The sequence below is a fragment of the Callithrix jacchus genome, chromosome 9, assembly GCF_049354715.1.
Source record: "Callithrix jacchus isolate 240 chromosome 9, calJac240_pri, whole genome shotgun sequence".
NCBI lineage: Eukaryota > Metazoa > Chordata > Mammalia > Primates > Cebidae > Callithrix > Callithrix jacchus.
Window position 1 is genome coordinate 29,626,878 of NC_133510.1, and position 24,941 is coordinate 29,651,818.

A 24,941-nucleotide genomic window follows, 5' to 3' on the forward strand; every position below is an offset into this window, starting at 1 on the left:
CTAATCCAGAGCAAGATCATAACTCTCTTCAACAAAGACTGAGAGAGGTGAGGAAGCTGCAGAAGGAAAGTCTGAAGACTTCCTTCAGTGAGGCTGGTTTGTGAAGTTTATGAAAAGACATTGTCTTTGTAACATAAAAGTGCAAAGTGAAGCAGCAAGTGGTGATAAAGAATCTACAGCAAGATATCCAGAATATCTAGCTAAGGTAAATGACACACGTGGCTACACTAAACAACAGATTTTCAATATAGATGAAAAAGCCTTCTATTGGAAGAAGATGCCATCTAGAATTTCATAACAAGAAAAGAAAAGTCAATGCCTGGCTTCAAAGTTTCAAGGGAAAAGCTGCCTCTTTTGTTAGAGGCTAATGAAGCTGGTGACTTTAACTCAAAGCCAATGCTCAATGACCACTCTGAAAATCCAAGGGTCCTTAAGAAGTATGCTAAATCTACTCTGTCTGTACTCTATAAATGAAACAACAAAGCTGGATGACAGTACATCTGTTTATAGCATGGTTTACTGAATGTTTTAAGCTCAGTGTTGAGACCAACTGCTCAGAAAAAAAGATCACTTTCAAAATATTACTGCTCACTGACAATGCACCTGGCCACCCAAGATCTCTGATGGAAATGTACAAGGAGATGAATGTTGTTTTCATGCTGTTAACACGGCCCATGGAAAAAGCAGTCATTTTGACTGTTTAGCCTATTATTTAAGAAATACATTTTATACAATTAGAGCTGCCATAGATATTGATTCCTTGGGATAGAACTGGGCAAAGTAAACCAAAAATCTTCGGAAAAGGATTCACTATTCTAGATGCCATTAAGAACATCTGTGATTCATAGGAGGTTAAAATGTGAACATCAACAGTTTTGAAGTTGATTCCAACCATCATTGATAACTTAGAGGGGTTCAAGATTACAGTGGAGGAGGTCATTGCAGATGTGCAAATGGCAAAAGAACTAGAATTAGAAGTGAAGCCTGAAGATGTGACTAAACTGCTGCAATCTCATGATAAAACCTGAATGAATGAGGAGTTCCTTCTCAGGGAAGAGCAACGAAATTGATTTATTGAGATGAAATGTATTCCTGATGAAGATGCTGTGAACACTGCTGAAATGACAACAAAAGATTTAGAACAGTATATAAATTTAGTTGATAAAGCAGTGTCACGGTTTGTGGTGATTGTCTCCAGTTATGTCTACTGTGGATAATATGCTACCAAACAGCATTATATGCTAGAGAAACCTCTTGTGCAAGGAAGAGTTGATTGATGCATCAAACTTCATTGCTATTTTAAGAAATTTCTGCAACTACCCCAATTTTCAGTCACCACCACCCTGATCAATCAGCAGCCATCAATAACAAGTCAAGACCTTTCACCAGTAAAAAGATTATGACTCACTGAAAACTCAGATGACTGTTAGCACTTTTTGGCAATAAGGTATTTTCTTTTTCTTTGAGACAAGCTATCACTCTACTGCCCAGGCTAGATGTGAGTGCAGTGACACAATCATGGCTCACTGCAGCCTCAACCCCCCAGATTCAAGCAATCCTCCCACCTCAGCCTCCCAAGTATCTGGGACCACAGGCATGCACCACCATAATCAGCTACTTAAAAATTTTTTTTTGTAGAGACAGGGTCTCACTATGTCTCAAACTCAGTAGACAATTTGAGACTACCTAAGCTGTCTCCAACTCCTGGGCTCAAGCAATCCTCCTGCCTCAGCCTCTCACAGTCCTGGGCTTATAGGGCATTGAGGCACCACACCTGGCTATACATTGCTATTTGAGAAATAATGCTATTGAACACTAATATAATGTAAACATAACTTTTGTATGCACTGGGAAACAAAAACACCTCACCATCATTTTACTACAATATTCATTTTAATGTGGGTGGGAGTGGTCTGGAATCAAACTCGAAGTATCTCTCAGGTACGTCTGTATTACTCTGTTAAATCTCACCATACACAAGATTCTAGTCTCATACTGTAGCTTGTAAACACAGATAGGAAGACATTCGTGTCTATTTTACTTAAAAAAGAGTTTACTGCATAAAATTGCACAAAATGACATATTTACCACAATGTTAATTAATATTCCACAACTATTACTGACTCTTACTGCTTGTTTAATAAAACAACACACAAAAGACTGTTGAGCTTTAGGTCCAGACCAATGAAATGCTATACTATTAATTCTGTAGGTCAGAAATTTTCAGTTCTGTCAGAATTTCCCAAATTAGATTTCCCATTTGCTGAGAGGCCTACCATACCCACCTGAGTTCATAAGCAGCTCCCCAAGTGGCAGGAGATCCTAATTGAATTCAGCTGCAATGTATCAAATGCTAAAAAGTATATCACTGTTTTAAAAAAAAGTCCTTGACCCCAAGACTCTGATAGTAAAATAGGAGCAGTACATTATAATTCACAAAACTAAACTATAATTCTGCACTAGCAATGGTACTTACAGGCTTTTTTCCTGATCTACAAATGAGGTTAATACCTATTTCGTAGAGTTGTTGCAAAAATCCACTAAGACGAATATTTGTAAAACTAAACTATAAACTATACAGCAACACATTTTATTGCAAAAAGATACATTAAAGAATTTTTAAAATAAAAATAAAAAGCCACAATCCCACAACTACCCTAACGATTTTCATATTCTGTTTGTGCCCTTCAAGACTTATCTTCAAATACTTTTTAATAAAATTATATTCATGTGAATTGGGGGAAGATTGTATAACATGCCTAGGTTCCAGAACCAGGTTCCATTAATCAGATGGCCCAGGTTTAAATCCTAGGTCCTGAATTTACTGTGTGACCCTGGGCAAGGTTCTTAAATGCCTTTGTCCTGTTTTCTCCTCTATAATTTCAGTATAACAACGGTATCTATGTCATAGGGAGGTGTGAAGATGAAATAAGCTACTGCTCAGTGCCGTACCTGGCACATGGCAAATAAATGTTAGCTTAAAAAATACGAACTTAATAGTCTCCTTTTTAAAAGATTTAATGTGGTGTCATAAACCAAAAGTATATTATTAAAGTTTCATAAGAAAAATACCTCAAAAAAAAACTTTAGGATATGTTACATTGACTGTTTTTAAAACATCTCTCTCTACCATCCCTTTGTCTAGATATTTTACAGTAATAGAATCAGGCTGAGTGGGTGGCTCATGTCTGCAATCCCAACAATTTGGGAGGCCAAGCCAGGAGGATCACTTGGAGGCCAGGAGTTTGAGATCACCCTGAGCAACACAGACAGCTCTGGTCTCTACAAAAACTTTAAACATTAGCCAGGGATGGTGGCACACCCCTGTAATCCTAGCTACTAGGGAGGCTGAGGTAGAAGAATCACTTGAGCCAAGAAGGTTGAGGCTGGAGTGAACCATGATTGCACCACTACTCTTCATTCTCCAGCCTGGGAGGCAGAGTAAGATCCTCTCTCCAAAGGAAAAAAAAAAAAATAGAATCTATCTATTACTTCATACTTCCAGTAGAGGTCTCCATCTAAAAAATAATGTACCAGACTAAACTTTAAATAAGTATCCTTGATTATTAAAAAAAAAAAAAAAGAATTTATCAAATACATAAGCTTTATCAAATATGTAAGTTTAGGTTTTTATAAGTCAAATATTTAAAATAAAAAATATTTGAAGTAAAAAGTGTTTTTTCTCCCAGTGATTAATTGCAGATTTATCACTTCTACCAGACAACAATTTAATACCTATGCCTTACAGATGGCATAAGCCAGTAGAATCATCTTAACATAAAAAAGGCCAGGCACAGCGGCTCATGCCTGTAATCCCAGCACTTTGGGAGGCCAAGGTGGACAGATCACTTGAGGCCAGAAGTTCGAGAATAGCCTGGCCAAATGGCGAAATCTTGTCTCTACTAAACATACAAAAAAATTAGTCAGGCATGTTGTCATATGCCTATAGTCCTACCTACTGAGGAGGCTGAAACATGAGAATCACTTGAACCCGGGAGGTAGAGGTTGAAGTGAGCCGAGATTGCATCACTGCAACTTCAGCCTGGGTGACAGACATAGTGAGACGCTGTCTCAAAAAAAATAATAATAATTAAAGGCCCCATTTTATATAGCAAAGAAATCTCTGATAATCTTCTACAATTATTCCTTTTAAAACAGAATGGAGTGGTTAGTGTAATAAATGCAGCTCTGATCTGGTTTCCACTTTTCCCTTCCATCATTCAGTAGTAATGAACTTAGGCAAGTCAATTATCCCCATGCAGGACTACCTGAAAAAATATCCTTATTTCTACCCTTCCAGAAAGCAGAGGGCTAGAACATCTTCTTAAAATCCCTTCTAGTATTAAGATTGATGATACTACAAAGTAATAAATAGATCCAGTAGCCATATCCAATTATAGCTAACTACATACTTCTTTTTTCAGGCTCTGAAATCTATGCTACTGAACTTCTACAAAACATTTAGGTTTGTATACAATAGCTACTATCTACTTCAACTTACCCCTGTAAATATGTAAGGCTTGGTAAATTCCTGTAAGACTCGCTATGGGCAAGAACTGATTAAGAAATCCGCAATCAATTTACTTAAAACTCTAAAGAGTGCCGCTTACACACACACACGCGCGCCTGCACACACACACACATTTAAGCTAACCTCTATAGTTTATAAAGAGGGGGCCAAAGGAGGGATGCTCCAAGCAATTCTCAGAACTAGCAAGATTTTTTTAATAACCAAATTATGACTAATTCTGAAGATCAAATATACTATATAAAAACAAAACACATCTCATTTAGCATTGATGAATTTAAATGGATTCACCCAAACAAACCTAAGATTTCTGACTGTGATTAAAGTACAAATTTCCTTTTCTTCTTTAGGAGGTTCATTAACCTATAGTGAAGACTTATAAGACTAAAATAACTACTTCCCACCTTGAGAATATAAAAATCAAGCAATAATTTAAATTATTGCCTTATTTTTGTATATCAAGTAATGTAATCAATGGCCAGCAAAGAACAAAAGAGCGAAAACTGTTTCATTCATAGATAGAACAAGAAAGGTAATTTTCCCCCAAATTTATCAGTTAGCACTGTAGCTGACTCATATTTTTGTGTTAAATTCTTGGAACATAAGAAATACTCATATTCAAATATAAGATGCAAAAATGGAATTTAAAAAATTTTATGTTCATCACTAATTCCTCTCTTAAATATAGATAATACCTATGTATTAAAAAATAGAAACCAAAATCTACTATATAACACAAAAAATATCACTAAATCTGATTTATAAGTCTAACAATATCACTCATTAAATAAACAGCATATCACAGGATTATTACCATTAAAGTCAATTGTTAAGATTACATCAAAATTTATAGCAGGCAGTATCTTACTCAATGAGGAATGTTAGAAGCATCAAACAAAGGTCAGCAAAAAGGCAAGGAAAAGACGTTTCCCTTTTCCCTATTATTTAACACTGTATGGATATATTGGCCAATGCGATTAGACAAAAGAAAGTAACTTGAGGCATAACTTGGAAGAGTAAAACAATCCCTATTTGCAGATGACATACTAGTATACATGTAAAATTCTAAAAAAAAGATAAAAGGTAATCAATCACAAAATTGAAACTGTAAAATAATTTATTAATGCAGGTTAGAAAATATAAAAGTTCAAGAGTTTTTATATAAATAACAGTAACAAATAAGAAGACAACATAGAAAAGAAAACCACATTTTCAGTAGCAACAACAATAACAATCAATATCCCTAAGAGTAAACCTTAGAAATGTTCAAACCTTCTATAAAGAAAACTGTAGGCTCCTGAATGACACAAAAAAGATGTGAACAAATGACCACTGCTCTTTGATAGTTCACTCAGTATCATCACAAAATCAGTTCTCCAACTTATAAATTTAACATAACCCCCATAAAAAGACCAACAAGCTTTTTTTCTGGAACTAGAACAATTTGATACTAAAGTTCACATGGAAAAATAAACATAAAAGAATAACCTGGTAAAAAAAGAACAATTAGGTGAGAGTGGCACTATCAAAGACTAAAACATGTTAAAAAGGCTAGGCACAGTGGTGCACGTCTGTAGTCTCAGCTACTCAGGAGGCTGAGGCAGGATCATTGCTTGAAAGTAAGAGTTCAATACTATGATGTACTATGACTGCACCTGTGAATAGCCACTGCAGTCTAGCCTAGGCAACACAGCAAAACTCCGCCTCTTTAAAAAACAAACAGGGCCGGGCGCGGTAGCTCAGGCCTGTAATCCCAGCACTTTGAGAGGCTGAGGCGGGTGGATCACGAGGTCAAGAGATCGAGACCATCCTGGTCAACAAGGTGAAACCCCGTCTCTACTAAAAATACAAAAAAAAAAAATTAGCTGGGCATGGTGGCGTGTGCCTATAATCCCAGCTACTCGGGAGGCTGAGGCAGGAGAATTGCCTGAACCCAGGAGGCAGAGGTTGCAGTGAGCCGAGATCGCGCCATTGCACTCCAGCCTGGGTAACAAGAGCAAAACTCCGTCTCAAAAAAAAAAAAAACAAAAACAAAAACAAAAACACGCCGTAATGCCTCAATAATTAAAATACAGGGAGTTACCATTTCTTAATCCCCCATATTGGAAAAATTTAACAAGCCTGACAACATAGCAAAATTGTGGAAAATGGGTATTTTCATACACTATTGGTAGAAATGCAAAAAAGTTATCTCCTACAAAAGGAATTTGGCAATATTTAACAAAACTACTTATTTAACAAAATTACATATGCATTTATTCTTTGATTGCTGCTTCAATTCCCACATTAGTAATTAACTCTAAAGATACAGCTGCAACAATATGAAAATAGGTTTGTATAAGGTTACTAACATTTATAGATTATTCAGATGACCTTATTTACTACAGCAACATTGGAAACAATCCAAGTGCCATTATGTCAGGAAGTGGTTGAATAAACTGGGATATAACTACACAATGGAACATTATGCAGCTGTAAAAAGGAAATAACAAGATTCTATGAGCTTAGTGATTTTTTAAGAATATGAAGTGAAAAAATGCAAAATATATATTTTTAATGAGCTTTATTTTAGGAAGGGAAACTAGGCTTAATCTTGATCTTACATGTTTTACATATTCATAAATAAAATTTCTTGAACTCCATAATTCAACAAACATTATAGAATGCACTTACACAAACCTAGATGGTATATAGTCTACTATATATCTAGGCTATAAGGCATAGCCTATTGTTCCTAAGCTACACAACAATACAGCATGTTACTGTACTGAATACTGCAGACAACTGTAATACAATGCTAAATATTTGTAAATCTAAACATATCTAAACACAGAAAAAGTACAGTAAAAATACAATAATATATTCTTACGGGAACACAATCATATATGCAGTCCATCACTGACCAAAACATTTTATGCAGTGCATGTCTGTACTTTAACAATACATCTTCAGTCTAAACACAAAAAGAACTTCAAACAAATCAGCAGCTTTACTTGGCAGGTTTGTTGTTTGTGGTGGGATGACAATTCTGGAAGTATTCTATATGTATACCAGAACTGAGAAGACATACATACTATTGTAGAAAACAAGGATTCTTACTGCAGGTTAAGACAGATACATGGAATGGAAGAAGGAAAAGAACAAACTAGCTAGTACGGATTGCAATTAGAAGTATCAGCATAGCCCCATGATTTTCAAAATAAATGTATTTACAAATAAAACAATTTTTGTCCCAGCTCTTTTCTCTAAAAGGGCTAGAGGAAAAAATAACCCAATAGCAATGAGCACACCTATCACCTCGACCTTGGTTTCTACATACTATTCCACACTAAATGAAACCAGAATTTTCAGAGAAATGGATGATTCTAGAGCTGAGTAGGCAAAATACAAGATGACCCGTGGAAGATCTTATTTTATCAAAAAGGAAGGGCCCAAGAACAACAGACACATGTTAAAAAGATAAAAGGAGCTAGCTTAAAAGGGCTCCCACTGGCCAAATCTAAGCAACCAAATGCATAACAATGACAGTTTCTAACCATTGCATAATGTAAAAATTGAATCAATAAAGAAATAAGAATGAAAATACTTCCCTTGCTGGAGACTATCAACTAATAAATGTAAAAGAAGTCAGGAGGAGTGGCTGATCCCTGTAATCCTAACACTTTGGAGGCCAAATGGGAGTGGATTGCTTAAGCCTAGAAGTTTGAGACCAGTCTGAATAAAACAGCACAAACCTGTCTCTATAAAAAATACAAAAAAATAGGCCAGGCACAGTGGCTCACACCTGTAATCCCAGGACTTTGGGAGGCAGAGGAGGGCAGATCACCTGAGGTCAGGAGTTTGAGATCAGCCTGGCCGACATGGTGAAACCCTGTCTCTACTAAAAATGAAAAAATTAGCCAGGTATGAGGGCACACACATGTAATCCCAGCTACACAGGAGGTTGAGACAGGAGAATTGCTTGAACCCAGGAGGCGGAGGTTAGAGTAAGTCAAAATCACGCCATTGTAACTCCAGCCTGGGGTGCCAGAGCGAGACATCGTCTCAAAAAAAAAAAAAAAAAAAAAACCAAACAAAAAAATTAGCTAGGCAGGGTGGCCCTCGCCTATAGTCCCAGCTACTTGGGAGGCTGTGGTGGGAGGATGGCTTGGGCCAGGAGGTCAAGGCTGCAATGAGCCATAACTGTGCAACTGTACTCCAGCTGGGTGTTTTGAGACAGCGTGAGACCCCGTCTCAAAAAAAACAAACAAACGTAAAAGGAAATGACAGAGTTAGAAAACAAGCATCATAACATGCTTGTATCATATTAATAACAGATTCAAGCACAAATAACTGCAAGTATATTAATAACTGATTCAAGCCTAAACCATCAGTGGATCTTAAAACTACTGGGTAAAAGTTTGTTGGTAAGCAAGATAGTTACATGGTCTCAAGGTATGTTGCCACAGATTACTCCTTAATTCAAAAAGAGAAAATGGTAACTTTAGGGTGGAGAAATCAGGATATCACTTAACCTCAGCAATAATGGGACAAAGTGACATGACATGCCTCTTGCCAAAAATGCCTAAGTTAAATCCTAAAAAAATAGTAGACAAATCCAAACTTTATAGTACTTTTGGCCTGTACAGTACAAAATGGTAACATCACAAAAGACAAAAAAGGCTGAAGTAGAGCTATGATAACTACATGCAATACAAGATAATGAATGGGCTGGGGAGATAGGGCTGCTATAAAAGACATCGTTGGGACAATTGTTAAAATATGATTTAAGGTCTACATAGAGAATACAATTTTATCCATGTTAAGGCTTCAGAATGTAATAACAATCCACTGTTACATTAGAGAATGATTTTATTCTTAGGCAATAACACATTAATAAAAGATATTACACCGTAATAATAGCAAATGAATAAACAACACTGACAAGTATCACACACTTGCCACATCTGCTTCGTATTTTTCTTTTTATATGTGATGATATGCGTGTATGAGTGTGTACACCATCACATACAAAAAGAAAAATACGAAGCAAATGTGGCAAAATAATTAATTGGTTGATCTACAGGAAATAAAAGCAGAAGTTCACATATAGATAGCAAAAAAAAATTAATCTTAAAAAGGAAAAACAGGCCAGGTGCAGTGGCTCACACCTGCAATCCCAGCACTTTGGGAGGCAGAGGTGGGTGGATCATCTGAGGTCAGGAGTTCGAGACCAGCGTGACCAACATGGTGAAACCCCGTCTCTACTAAAATACAAAAATTAGCCAGGTATGGTGGTGGGTGTTTGTATTCCCAGCTACATGGGAGGATGAGACAGGAGAATCACTTGAACCTGGGAGGTGGATGTTGCAGTGAGCCAAGATGGCACCACTGCACTCCAGCCTGGACAACAGAGTGAGACTCTGTCTCAAAAACAAAAAAAGGAAAAGCATGGCAAAAAATAAAGAAAGAAACAAACAAAATGATGAATACACCATTTCTCACTCAACTGGACTATATTAAAAAATCACATACATTTTTACTACTAGATTGAATTACTACATTGCAATATGGAACTACCTGAAAAAACAACTCAGAAATTCAAAAGTTTGACTCTTTAGTGGTGTAAACTAAAATTTATACCAAACCACTTAGGCACTCTTGATAGACCACCTATTATTTGCAAGCACACTTGAGGTACAGTTTACTCTAAGGCACTAACTACTATTAAGTCTGACCTGAGCTCAAGCATATGGCTAACTTACTTAATCTATGAACTATTAGGGAAAGTGTGATTCACCTGAGCCTTATTACTGAAAAATTTAAATTCATCCTTTTTTATTTTTATTTTGAGACAGAGTCTCGCACTGTCGCCAGGCTGGAGTACAATGGCATGATCTTGGCTCACTGCAACCTCCGCCTCCCAGGTTTATGTGATTCTCTTGCCTCAGCCTCTCGAGCAGCTGGGACCACAGGTGCACACCACCACACATGGCTAATTTTTGTATTTTTAGTTGAGACAGGGTTTCACTATGTTGGCCAGCCAGTCTCAAACTCCCAACCTTGTGACTTGCCCGCCTTGGCCTCCTAAAATGCTGGGATTACAGGTGTGAGCCAGTGTGCCCGGCTCCCATTCTTAAAATTTACAAATTAGGTATTTTCTGGACAAAGCCCTAACTATGGTCTTTTCTTTGACCTATTTTAACAGAATGTTCCCATTGATCTCATGTATGTTTATATTAACATTTTATTTACTTAAAATTAATCGCTGAGTTACCCTAGAGACAGAATGAAATTTCACCCAGTAACACTTCACCATGAAAGATATGTACTATATAATAAACATCACCTTTGTGCACAGAGCAATTGACCACTAGGCACTGTACGTAAATATTTATCAAGTACAACAGCAAGAACTCAGAAAGACCAGAATTATGGAATCTTGCCATATTTTACAATAAGATGTATATCCAAACAATAGATTATTACACAACCTTATCTGAATTCTTCATAAAAAGTAACTTGATATTTTAACCCAATTATATGGTAATTTAAAAAACTACTTACTGATAGAAATATAAGCCAGGCACACCTGGAACATGGAATATACCTGCCTCAAGATGATTAGCAACTATGGATAATGTAGGATTAGCTATAAAATAATGCTCTGGCTGGGTGTGGTGTGTCACACCTATAATCTCAGCACTTTGGGAAGCCGAAGAGGGTGGATCACCTGAGGTCAGGAGTTCGAGACCAGCCTGGCTAACATGGTGACACCCTGTCTCTACTAAACACACACACACACACACACACACACACACACACAAAATAATTAGCTGGCCATCGTGGCAGGCTCCCATAATCCCAGCTACTTGGGAGGCTGAGGCAGGAGAATCCCTTGAACCCAAGAGGTAGAGGTTGCAGTGAGCCACAATCAAAATATCGTACTCCAGCCTGGGCAACAAGAGTGAAACTCGATCTCAAAAAAAAAAGACAATGCTCTGTAATATGAATACCAAGTTTATCAGCAGGGAAGGGAATGGGAAGGTAAAGCAGGGAAAGTATGGTCTGAAAATACACAAATTTTTTTTTTTGACTAGCAATTATGGCTGACACTTAAGGATAGGAGTTGGATAAAACCTACAGCCTTAACAAAACACAAACAAACAAAGTAGCCTATATACCCCAGGAAGAAAAACGTTTGGGTGGCATAAAGACTTTTTCCCCTTGCTCTAACGAAAAAAGAAACAAATAAAAAAGAGAATTTGTTTTCCTAATTGTTATTTTTTCTAAGATTAAATAACACAATTACTTTTGAAATTTGAAATTATAAAAATAAAATCTCCCATGTGAAAATGTTTTGACAAATAAATCTAGTGAACATTAAACAAAACAGGTTATTGTTAGTATTATTTTTATAGAAATTTATATATGTCAACTCCACTATGAAATACCAGGAGAGCCCAATAAACTCTCACAAGGATAACAAGCATCCAGTAAATTCAGTAAAACAAATGGTATCCCATTTGTAAAGATTACTGAAAAGTTCTACAAAAAAAAAACATATATATATGTACATAAAGAAAATTCACTGGGCATGGTGGCTCACACCTGTAATCCCAGTACTTTGGGAGACTGAGGTGGGCAGATCATCTGAGGTCAGGAGATGGAGACCATCCTGGCCAACATGGTGAAACCCTGTCTCTACTAAAACTACAAAAATTAGCTGGGCGTGGTTGTGCGTGCCTGTAATACCAGCTACTCGGGAGGCTGAGGCAGGAGAATTGCTTGAACCCGGGAGGCGAAGATTGCAGTGAGCCGAGATCATGCCACTGTACACCAGCCTGGATGACACAGCAAGACTCCGAAGCAAAAAAAAAAATTAGCCATGGGTGGTGGCGCATGCCTATAATCCCAGCTACTCAGGAGGCTGAGGCAGGAGAATCACTTGAACCTGGGAGGCAGAGGTTGCACTGAGCCGAGATTACACCATTGCACTTACTCCAGCCTGGGCCAAAGAACGAAACTCCATCTCAAAAACAAAACAAAAAACAAAGAAAAGAAAATTCTCCAATTAGGAATAATCGAAGGAAAATTTATTTTTAATTAATGTTTAAAAATCCAAATAACATAAACACACTTAGGATAGGTTAGAATTTGATAATTCATTTACTCTGTTTTTCCCTTAACTAAAGTGGAGCCCTTGTTATCATCTCTGCCATCCTGAGACAAAGAATAGGGTGTGTCCAAGCTCTGCTCAGAGATGACAGGTGGAGCTTGAACAGGTGCCCCTAAACCAGATGTCACCTAGAGGTTTTGTTCTGGATGTAATCCTGGCCAACATGCTCATGCCAAGTTAAACTAGTTATCTCAGCAACTAAATTGGTTTCATTACAATACTTAGATCAACTGTTCTCAAATTTCAGTGTACTTAAGAATCACCTGGAGCATTCTTTTGAGAAATACATATTAAGTTATTAATATCTAAAACCACTGTTCAATCTTATCATCACTAAACGGGGATAACTAAACATTATATGCCTCATGATATGAAAAGCATAGCACTACCTATTATGTATACCTAAAATATTGAATCTGAATATTATTAACCTTTAGATCAATCAATTTTCAGCAAATAAGTATGAGGGATAGAGGAACAAGTTAATTGACACTAGAAGAAAGCAACCAAAGCCAGAATTCAGGACAGTCTAAAGAACAAATTGATTTGCTCTTTTGTTGGAGTAAAGGACAACAAAATCAATGGTATAATGAGGGGGGGAAGGAGGGGGTTGGGAGAAAGTGGCAGCCAAAACATCAAAAACAGCACCATTCTCCCTGGGGCTCCACCAAAAAAATTATATGACAGTAAGACAGGATTGAAACCCTGCAAACACTGACTTAGATATTAATGGAATATGGATGTATCATTATTGGTCAACAATTCAGAACATGATAGCTATTCCTAGACATCACCAAGAGATTTCCATTCCAGCAAAAGGTAATTACAATGTATTTAGTCAAATGAATTATCAATTCACAACATAATACACAAAAAGTATCCAAGCACAAGTGAAATTTATGTTTTAAAACAGAAAAATATTTTTTGTTATTTCTTTTATCACATTATAAACAGTAGAAAATGTATAGTTATGCATCTCTTAGGCTGGTAATTGCAGTTTTGGCCATGGTGTTACTCTATTTACTGTGGGGTGAAACACTATTTACTATGGGGAAGGGAAGAGAAGTAATAGTTACTTCTCCCAAATTTCTAGAGATCCGCAATACATATTAGCAAAATAAAGTCTCTAAGAAGTCCTGAAACAAAGTAACCCAAGTTTAGCCTTTTGCTCAAGTTCATCTGGTCCTCTTTTCAAGGAAATACTTTAAAGTTCTGGAAAACTAGTCTTTCTAGAGCACAAACTGGAAATTTCTATTCTAGCTGACCCTAAATACAAAAGAGTGTGGTGATCAAAGCAGCAAAAGGAAAATTCTCTTGCCCCCACCCCAGTCTGCTCCATTTATCCTCTGTCCTTCCCAATTCAGACAAAATTCATTTTTACCATTAAACTTTATTAGGCCTGGAAAATGCCCAATAAGCACCTTCACAAAATAACTCTTAAATACTTTACCTAAAAATACATATTAAGTACCTGCTCACTGACTAGTGAAATGCAGTTAAAACATTTGTTTTTCCTTCCTTTCTAACTTCTAATTTCAGTTTGAGAATATAAAAGATCTAGTAGTGATATACTTTTCCATCAAACACATTGTAGATTTCATACACAATCAACTTTGAAAATACTGAATCCATAACAGAGCAAAGATAAAAGTATAAAAGAGTGCTTCTATTCAGAAATAGGTATTTTTAGTTAACAGCTAAGGTAGAAAATTTAAGTACAAAAAAAAAAGCATATAAACATTTTTGGGAATTATAATGTTCTCAGTTTGTATCCTCAGGAAAATCTGTAACCTCAGTAAAAACTATCTACCTTGGAAAGAACTCTATTTATTTCGACTTTGGGCAATTTAAGCTCTAAAAACATGGATTCTAAGACATAACACTAACCTAGCTGAGCTTTGATCAGTCTGTCAACTTTCTCCACTTTCCCTCTTCCTTTCAACAAGTCTACATGCCCTTTAAAATTGAATATCAGAAAATATTAAAATCAGGTTTTTTGTTTTTTAAAATGGATACATTGTCAGGCACAGTGGCTCACTTTTGTAACCCAGCACTTTGGAAGGCTGAGGCAGGAGGATACCTTGAAGCCAAGCTTTCAAGTCCAGCATGAGTGGCCAGGCACAGTGGCTCACACCTGTAATCCCAGCACTTTGGGAGGCTGAGGTGGGCACCTCACTTGAAGTCGGGAGTTCAAGACCAGCCTGACCAACATGGAGAAACCCTGTCTCTACTAAAAATATAAAATTAGCTGGGCGTGGTACTGCATGCCTGTAATCCCAGCTACTTGGGAGGATGAGGCAGGAAAATCACTTGAACCCGGGAGGCAGAGGTTGTGGTGAGCCGAGAGCGTGCCATTGCACTCCAGCCTCAGCATCAAGAGCGAAACCCCGTTTCAAAAAAAAAAAAAAAAAAAAATCAGCACAAGCAACAAAGCGAGACTCCTGTGTACACACACACAAACAATATAGTTTACAAAGTTAAATTTAAAATACGTGTATGAATAATTTATTGATATATTTGTCTTCCAGTCTTCATATACTTTTATTTTCTTTCCTTGAATAAGGAGAGCAATCAGTTTATTCAGCTCTGTTTGGCAATTTACAAATTCAGTTTTTATTTACTTAAGGCTTTCTTTTAAAAGAATTGATCTATATGGTGGACGCTATATAGAGAACACGAGTGTATTCATTCCATTTAACAAACGTCAATTCCTTCAACTGGTGTAATTAAAGAAAGAGCTTTACATACCAAAGAAAAAAAATTAATTTACAATGCAATTGAAAATTTACCATGGTAAACATAACTCTACAATTAAGTTTTTGACTATTCCAAAGGTAGGTACATATAAAAAGAAATTAATATTTCAGTGCCAGAAAACTAGTAACATATTGTTTTGTACCATAAATTTTTAGCGACCAAGATATTTCACCCCCTTTCCAAAAAATCAAGTTTTATAAAGGAAACATCAAGTTAACCTTGACTATGGCTATAATACTGGACTCAGTAAGCAAAACCAAAATTTTCAAGTCATGAAATATTTACCTAAATCTTCATACCAAAGTTTCAAATTCTTAACCCAAATAAGACCAGCAAATTGTGCCCCAATTTCAACAACAAAACAGAACAAAAAAATAAAATCCACCAAGTAAATATGGAACGCATTAGGCAAAAGATATACTTGGGCATAAATTTAACCATAAGTAATTTCCAATGTTATTTTAATTTCTTAAAATCATTTGTAACAAACAACTCACAATTATTAAATATTATTGAACACATGTCATGAACACAGTATTTCTGTCCAATTAATGAATGTTCTTGAGCCATTTAATTTTTTTTTTCACTTTAATTTCTCCATCTACAAAATGTGGGAAATTATACCTTATCCTTTTATACTATAGGAGTATCCTAATAATAAACATTTGTGGAACACACTGAGATGTATATGTCAAGAAAAGGAACTGCATGAAAATGAAGTACATAAACATCATAGATGATTAACATCCAATTTTTCAGGGCGGGGAGAGGCAGGAGAGGACAGAGTCTTGCTCTGTCAGCCAGGCTGGAGTGCAGTGGCACGATGTCGGCTCACTGCAACCTCCGTCTCCTGGGCTCAAGCAATTCTCCTGCCTCAGCCTCCCGAGAGCTGGGATTATAGGCATGCGCCAGCACACCTGGTTAATTTTTGTATTTTTAGCAGAGATGGGGTTTTACCATGTTGGCCAGGCTGATCTTGAACTCCTGACTTCAGCAAATCTACCTGCCTCAGCCTCCCAAAGTGCTGGAATTACAGGCATGAGCCACTGCACCTGGCCTCCAATTTTTAGACTGCTTTTACACATTATCAGTAGGCACTTCACTTTTTTTTAATTTTTAATTTTTGTGGGTACACAGTAGGTGTACATTTTGTAGAGTAACTGAGATACTTTGATACAGGCAAGCACTTATATTTGTAAAAATTAAATGCCAGCCAGGAACAGTGGCTTACGTCTGTAATCTTAACACTTTGGGAGACCAAGGCAGGTGGACCACAAGGTCAGGAGTTCGAGACCAGCCTGGCTAATATAATAAAACCCCGTCTCTACTAAAAAAACAAAAAATAGCCACACATAGTGGCTGGTGCCTGTTGTCCCAGCTACTCAGGAGGTTGAGGCAGAGAATCACTTGAACCTGGAAGGTAGAGGCTGCAGTGAGCCAAGATTGCGCCACTGCACTCCAGCCTGAGTGACAGAGCAAGACTCCATCTCAAAAAAAAGAAAAAATTAAATGCCAATGTTAAAACAATCAACTGCATTTCCAATTTTAGACTTTGATAAATTTTTGTAGACAAGCTATTACTGAATAAATGTATGTTTGAGACAATCAAGCTAACTTCTGGCATACCATTAATACTCAAGTCTATATTTAATGACTGTCAATATTTCTATCAAAAATAACAAAACACTATTAGAATACACATAACCAGCATACCAGCTTGCTCTTCCTAATTTAAATATCTGTAATATTATGAAGATATATCATAAAACACTAGGCTAACAGCCATCCATTCAATTAATAGCAAATTTACAGGGGAATGTGAGCAAATATTAAACCTGTAGAGTAAAAGAGAACTAACACACTTAATAACAGTCTTACAATAGGTCAAATGAAAAAGCGGCTCATATTAAAAAATTATTCCACCTGTAATTTAAAAAACACACTGCATTATCTGCTTATCAGTAACGATGATACTCAATCTGATGTACCAAAGAGGTAACTTAACAAGTTATTTGACTATTTCTTACCATGAAGAGGCAATCTTAGGAGTAAGTAACAGAATTACTGTTACTTGGCATCTTGTCTGCCAATTAAGATTTTTCAAGGAAGGTGTAAAAGGCAGCATCATATATAACCTCTCACTGTGCAATATTAGACTACTAGGGAAAAATTATTTCAAGGTTGGTAGTACCCAATTTTTGACCAGCACATTTCTTTTGTATTTCTTTACAGGCCATGCAAATCTTCACATGGTTTTATTTTCCAAAACAAATGCTTCAACTTTTTTCCTAGTAGCCTAGCTACAACCCTGCAAAAACAAACCTGGAGAGTGACATATGGAGGAAAAACAAGTTTAACTAAGGACATAGTTCAAAAAGCAGCTTCTAATAAGAGCATAAAGCACAATTTGATCTGAAGACAATGTAAACACAATGTTGAAACTATACAGTTAAAAACAGTACCTATAATTAACATATAATATGCTCCTAAGATAAAAACTACAACTGGAAAAACAATATTTATAATCAGCTTTTGTTAAAAAAAATTGGAAGCCTAGATATTACTTTGATTATGCTAAAACTATTAGTATGAATGTAAATTCTTCAGAAAAATATACATTTCACGAACAATGTATATTCTATAGTACTTTCTGGTTATAAAATTTAAATCAACCAATCTAACAAATATGAAGCAAAACTTCAAAAATACGTATTTTAAAAGTCCAAAACTCAAATGTTTTAAACTGATAAAACCATAAAACTTGAATATGTATTAATATGTTCCTCTCAATATCATAAATGGAAATGAGCAAATGAATGTCACCATGAATATAAAACTCTCCGTTTCTCATCCCACTACTAACTCAACAGTTCTGGAGGTTGATTTTGTTTTCTGATTCAGCGCTTTATTTTAAAATGTGCTCTGACACAAATGCCATCACACGCAATAGATGACAACGAACCATATTTAATATTTTCTAGACTTCCTGTGTAACTCAATAACTACACAATAACTACTCCACAAAGTTCTGTGAACTCCAGCTTCAAGCCTGAAGTCAATCTAAGATAGCCAATAGAAAGTACACCTGTGCAATTATTGCATTTCCTGTTTCAGAATGTTGAATGTAACACATGATAACTGAATGCATCTGAAACAGTAATAAATGCAAAACTCAAATTATGCAGAAGCCACATTACAAAAGGCCTCTATTATCACTATAAAAAGCAATAAATACAAAAAATATCATTTTAGTTTTAAATAATACCAACTAACTTAGAATCCTCTAAAGTAAACATTAAAAATAATGCACAGCCTCATGATAAATTATATGAAAGGATTCCTAGAAGAAAAACTAGAAGCAAAAAAATAACGCTAAATCACAAAATATATCATCTAAACTGTATCGCATACCAACAGAATAAGAACTTTGTCAAATAAGCAGTCAAAAAAAAGAAAGAGGGAGAATGAAAGAAAATCCAAAGTATAGTATCCCACTTCATAGCATCCCCATTTTCCTAGAGATATAATAATCATTTTGAACGTTTTTAAGTCACTGGAAATTCAACAAAAAGTAATTCTCAAAACAATCCTGGTCACCTAAGGCACCAACATGTTATGCCATGCATTCATATTCTACTGAAAAACCTATTCAATGTCACTGTTCCAAACAAGAAGTTTCATTTAAAAAATAAAATCTGAAAGTCAGAATTTTTTAAACCAAAGAAGTTTCCAAAACAAAGAAAAAAAAATTTTCCCAAAGATTACAGTTTCATTAACTATCTTAACTCTTTTACTAAGCATCACCTTTCTTCCATTCAGTGGATATCAAGCGATCAATAACAATGTCACAAAAGAATGTTTACCAAGATGGGGGGTGGGGTGTCACCTGTAATGATTTTGTATGAAAAACGTAAACGATCCTAAAATTGGTAAGAAAAACTTGCACCTTCCTACAATCTCACTTTATTTATATTAAATGTGTCTTAGTCTAAAATGAACAAGAGCTTAGAACTGTTTGGTGTGCAAGGTTTGCTTTTGTTTTTGCCAAAAACAAATCTCTCCATAAGTCCCTTATTTCCAAATACTATGGAAAAGTCACTACTACTCACCGCAAGTAATACTGTTTTAAAGCAAAGGCAGCGTTAGAACAACTTCTGGGAAAGTTGAACTCTTCAACAATTTCTCCCCACTGATTCTTCTCAGAGACCTGGTAAAACACAGGCACACTTGTCTGAAAGTGAACAATCTAAAAAAACCTTTACCTAACTGAAATAAATACCCATTCTACAGAGATCTGTAGATACCTAAGGCATCAATGGTTGTTTCTGATCGATCGGTAAGGTAAGAGTTACTAAGCAAGCAAGGGCGTCTTGAATCACTGTTTTCACCAGACAGCCCTGTATTTAATACCACTTGTTTTGTTTGGGGGGGATTGGTGGGTTTGTTTTGTTTTTGAAGCCGGGACAATAACCAATCGCAAGTCCCTCTGTCGCCCCCTTTTAAATCTCAACGCGGTCCGTTTACACTTAAAAAAAAAAAAAAAAAAAGTTCAAAAGGATCAATACAGTTCCGGACAGCGACGTCCGCGGGTTCTGGGGGGGCCGGGGCCGGGGCCGATTCCGATCCCTCTCCCAGATCTATCCATCTCCATAGGCCCTTCTTTGAGGCCTACAGCTTCTGCCTAGCCTTGAAGCCTAAGATGGCTATTTGGAGACAGGTCCTGGTTTCTTTTGTTAGCTGTATAAACCGAGGGCGACGGGGCCGAGGCTGTGCCCCCGGCTGCCAGGATCATTTCGCAGCCGATTATCGATGTTAAACCTGCCCGCGCTAATTTTGAGTTGCACGAAAACTGCTCTGAGTCTGTGTGTCTCTGTGTCTCAGCCTGTGCTAGAGCGGCAGCGGCGGCAGAGCTGACGAGCGAGCGAGCGAACAAGCGAGCGGGCGGTGCGGGCGCGGGGCTCCGGCTGGCGCCCCGCACGCCCGCACTCTCCGCCGCGGCGCTCAGACCCCGCCGGCCCAACTGGGCACCGGGCAGGGCGCTAGCCGGCGCCGGGCCGCCAGCCCGCGGGAGCCCCGCGCCCGCCGCGCGCACGCGAGCCACCAGGCCAAAAACAGCCCCGCCGCCGTCCGCCTCCGTGCCACCGGCTGGGAGCGAAAAGAACGCCTTTTGCCCCCGCGGGCCACCCCCCCAGCCCCAAGCGCCCACTCTGGGGTCAAAGGAGACTTTTTGGAGGAGGCCAGTGAGAGGGAAATACAAATTAAAACTTCCACTCACCTTCGCGAATCCGCCTAAAGTAGTGACTCTGGTGTAGAGACCGTGAAGATCCAGCTCCTTCCCACCCACCGCAGGGATTTTTTTAAAAGGCGACCTGCGGGAGAGAGAAAGACCCGCACTTGTCAGCCGGGACCCCGCGCCCGGCCCGGGCGGGAGAGCCCCGTTCGCCCCGGCTCGCCCCGGCGTTGCCCCCCCGGTTCTGCTCTCACCCTCTGCTGTGGTGGAACTGCCGCAGCTCGTCCAGGAAAGCGAGTCCCTTTCTCCGCTCGTCCGGAGGCGCCTTCCCCGTCGAGTTTGCCATTATTTTTTCAAAGGAGGTTTTTTAAAAACCCAGATCGGTGTTTTAAAAGCGCCCCCCGCTCCCAGCGCTTCCTACCAGAGCCCGGAGCCCATTCCTCGGCCGGCGGCGGCGGGGCTCAGTCACGGGCCGGCGGTGGCGGCGGCGGCGGCGGCGGCGGCGGCGGCGGCGGCGGCGCAGGGAGGGAGGGCGGGAGGGGGAGGAGGAGGAGGAGGAGGGGAAGGAGGGAGCAGGAGGCCAGGGGGAGAGGAGGGAACGAGGGAGGGGAATTTCTAAAAAAGTTTAAAGAAATCGGAGCGAAACTAGAGGGGCAGGCGACTGCCGGATCCGCGCGAAGCCGCGGGGCGAGCGCGGCCCCCACCCCTTCCTTCCCTCCCTCCCTCCCCGCGGCCCGGCTCTCGCCCGCCTCTCAGCGCCGCCGGCTGAGGTGGCTTGGCCCGGGTACGCGATTCAACATGGTGCTGCTGCCGGGGGCGCGCGAGCGGGCGAGGGGCAAGGCGAGCCAACGGTGAGGGGTCGGGGCGGCCGGAGGCCCTAGAGTTTCGGCGGCGGCGGCGACAGCGGCCGGCCTGGGGCAGGCGGGGCTGGGGGTGGGGAGGGGGAGGTCTGTGTGGTTTGTAGAAAGCGGGGTGACAGCGTGTATTTCGGCCCAGGCTCCGCGGAGCCCTCGCACACATTCACGCGCGGCCTCGGCCGCTGAGGCCGGGGCGTCCCCGGGCAGAAGCACCGGCGGCAGCTGAGCCGCTGCGCGCCGCCCGCCGCCCGCCTGCTTCCCTCCTCGTCAGCCTCGGTCTCTGCCGCCGCCAGCGCCGCCGCCACGGCCGGGCAGCTAGTGCCGCACAGCGACCCCCAAAGGCCGGCCGCGGCACTGCGCCTGGCTCCACACCGCCCCGGCAGCTCCTCGCGGGGAACAATAGACTCGGCTCGCCGAGCTTAGGGTTCGTCTGCAATGTGCCGCACATTTCACACGCACACAAAGCCGGCGGAAAGGGGGGCGGCGCGGGGGAACGGCCACTACCGGTTGTTCCAGGGTTAGGGGTGGAGGCGATGTTCGCGTCCCTGGCCCGGCTGTCGGAAGGGCCGCCTCGGAGTCCCCGCCCGCCCAACAAAAGTGGTGTGGCGCTCTGGAGGGAAAGGAGGCTTACCGGGGCAGCTCACGCTACGCAACATTCACAAATCGGAATAAAGTCAATTTGTTACCTTCTCTTTTTGTAAAGTCTAAAGAAATTGGTTTTTATGAGCCTTATGCTAGTATTTTGGGGCCTGGTTAGCACATTTTCTATGAATTATCCACACGCTATCTTTAGCAAACTATACGTTAAATATAATGTGAACTGTCTGTCCTAGTTCTGTGGAAAAAGAGTAATGCTTATAATTCATCTTGCCTCTGGTTGGCTTCACATATCAAACTGGATTATTCTATTACCAAAGTTATGCAAACTAAACTGGTTAGCAAGCAATCTCCAACTTCGACAATAATTAACGTTTACATTTTTATAGTAAGGTCTCCTAAAGATTACTGCGTTTAAAATAAATATCGAATAAAATGTTTTTCCTTGCTTTCAAATGTCTTAAATGTAATCCTCGTTTAAAATATTTGTGAAGGTTAAAAAAAACCTTTGGCTTAAATGGGAAAGTCAAAACATCTCAACAAATACTATCACCTAAATTTGCATTTACGGGGGGTGTTGGAGTCGGCTCTTACGCTGCAAATGTTAATTAAGATTAGAGTAAGTGAAGCCAATTATTATTTCCATCTTAGTGACGGCCACTAAGAACAAAGTCACTGCCTAACCCAAGGTCATAGGGTAGGAAGGGTCTGGATAGATTATTATTTCAGGTAGTCATTACAATGGGAACATTGCTTTGGAGGTGCAATATTATGTAATATAGTGCAGCGTGCTTCCGGTGCTCACTCTAGGAAATGGACTTATTTCCCAACTAAAGTTTGTCTTTAAGTGGGGTCGAAATAAGGTTATGGCTAGGAAGTTCCTGACACCCAGGGCCAGTGAGTGTCTCGGAAGCCTGTGAGGGGCGGAGACCTGGCTGAGGGAGGTGGAGATGCTCGGCGGCCGCGGGAGACTAAGGGTGAGGCTGCAGCGAGGCAGACCCGGTCAGCTGTCCCTTCCCCCACTAGTCCTCTTAGGGGGAGTGGAGATGTGGGCCTCGGAGCTGCGTGGCCCTGGTTGTTCGGATTCCCTAAACGCCGCACTTGCGCACAGCCCCTTACGTAACCAGCCTTGCTGGGGATTCCCTAGAGGGGGTCATTCTATTCAACCATTATACACACCCGGGGCTTCTGCCGCCGCGCCGCCGCCGCCTCACAAAATGGCGGCGCCCATAGAGGAGACAGCGGCCGCCTTTTCGGCCCCATTTTGTGGGAGGCGAGAGATCTATCAACATGGAATACCTCTGCTGAGGATGCATCCGAGTTTGGAAACCTACTTAAGGGACGGAGCCTGGGGAATCACGTTAGACGGAAAATAACGACTTCTACCACCTCTACGCGTTTTTACTTTTTCATTTTTCTCGAAGGAAGCGCCAGAAGCCTGTGGGGTAATTGTAACTAGAGGGAGGAGAGGCTAAGGTGACTGCTCCAGGGACTTGGCGCGGCGCTTTTGTAGCTTTGGTTGCTCTTCCACGCTCCTGGCAGCTGACCGGTATCTCTCGGAGGGTTTCCTGGGCCACTTCGGCCGCGCCAGTCGTGCAATGAGACTTTTCGATAGTTTTAAAATACCACAGTCCACGGCCCGGTCGGCACCGCTTTCCTGAATGGTGGGCTTCGGGAACCCTGGAAGGCTGCTGCTCAGGAACTCGCGGTCGGCCGGGAGCCGGGGAGCTCGGTTACCGGGAGCGGGCGGTACTCGCGGATTCCGGCGGCCCTGGCGGGTCACTGCCCAAATCCGAGCCGGGGATGATGGTGCTGATGGAGCTGATGGGGCAGGAGTGGGAACTGAGGCACTGAAATTTAAGTCGTCCGAGTTGGGACTTAAGATTGCAGGTTAATATTGTCGCAGGCTAGACTTGGTCTTTTCTAGTATCCCAGTCTGCAGTGGGCAAATCTATTGTCTTTATTTCTCATTTAAGGGCAGAATGGAAGGGTGACATATTTTTACTTTTCAAGAGGCGGTTGCCACTTTTAAGTTGCTGTTATTAATGTGTGTGTGTACATACACAAACATATACAATAGTGTGTTTTGCTTTTCAGAGCAAGTATCAAAGGCTAAAGACTTGGAGTGATACTAACGTTTAAAAGTATTTTAAAAAAATAAGATGTGATGAGAAACTGGAGAATTGACTTTTGAAAATTCGTTTTCTGTAGAAGAGGCTGTCTTCAAAATGGAGTCATAAAGTATATCTGATGGATATAATTTAAATTTTTAACACTGTATACACTGTGGTCAAAGCATAAACATAAAACTTGTTGTTTATCAGATTACTTATGTTTCAATTTTCCTGTGATTAGAAAAATGTAAGACAAAAGTAAGCTATTAACGGTATTTGCTTGTAAGAGTAACGTAAAGGTTTATGAAAAGGTTTATTTGTTGAAACAGATATGCATCATACGAATAATTTATTTTAAATGATGTTGTCCAATTGCAGCAATCATTTGTGCTTACATGACTTTTTAAAAAGGGGTTTAGTTTGTTGATTTTGACCCTCATATTTAATCTCTAGTGCAGAAGTGCAGCTTTCTGCAGGCTGCGCCTAAATCACTAAGTTCCACGCTCCATCCTCTGCCGCATCCGGTTGCTACTCCAAGCGTGTGGATCACCAAGATACAATTTCTGGTCCTGTCCTGACTGATGTCCTTTAGAGTTAATAAATTTGATTGTCACTAATCAGTCTGTATCTCTTGCAAGAACACCACATTTAGCATCCAAGTAGAGTTTGAGTATATTTTTTATGAGATTGTACTAAAGTT

The 24,941-nt window shown here is 39.8% G+C and overlaps 1 protein-coding gene and 1 long non-coding RNA gene across 4 annotated transcripts in view; one reads left to right on the forward strand and one right to left on the reverse strand.

Moving 5' to 3' along the window:
* The window catches only part of ARID2 (AT-rich interaction domain 2), a 193,342-nt gene extending 172,195 nt beyond the window's left edge, over window positions 1-21,147 (reverse strand). For 2 of the 3 annotated variants that reach the window (XM_035255747.3, XM_035255749.3), the window contains exons 1-3: window positions 20,928-21,147; window positions 20,719-20,812; window positions 19,553-19,650 (exon numbers count right to left, since the gene is read on the reverse strand). In XM_035255747.3, the coding sequence (XP_035111638.2) occupies window positions 19,553-19,650; window positions 20,719-20,812; window positions 20,928-21,019 (284 nt within the window). In that variant the 5' untranslated portion in view covers window positions 21,020-21,147. Of the gene's footprint in view, window positions 1-19,552; window positions 19,651-19,747; window positions 20,551-20,718; window positions 20,813-20,927 lie in introns of those variants that run through there. The other variant, XM_078338858.1, reaches the window with a different exon arrangement.
* Window positions 21,148-23,436: 2,289 nt separating this feature from the next.
* On the forward strand, window positions 23,437-24,455 carry LOC144577875 (uncharacterized). Its single transcript, XR_013522695.1, has 2 exons — window positions 23,437-23,572; window positions 24,225-24,455. It is a non-coding gene; the product is annotated as an uncharacterized LOC144577875 (long non-coding RNA).
* The last annotated feature ends 486 nt before the right edge of the window (window positions 24,456-24,941 follow it).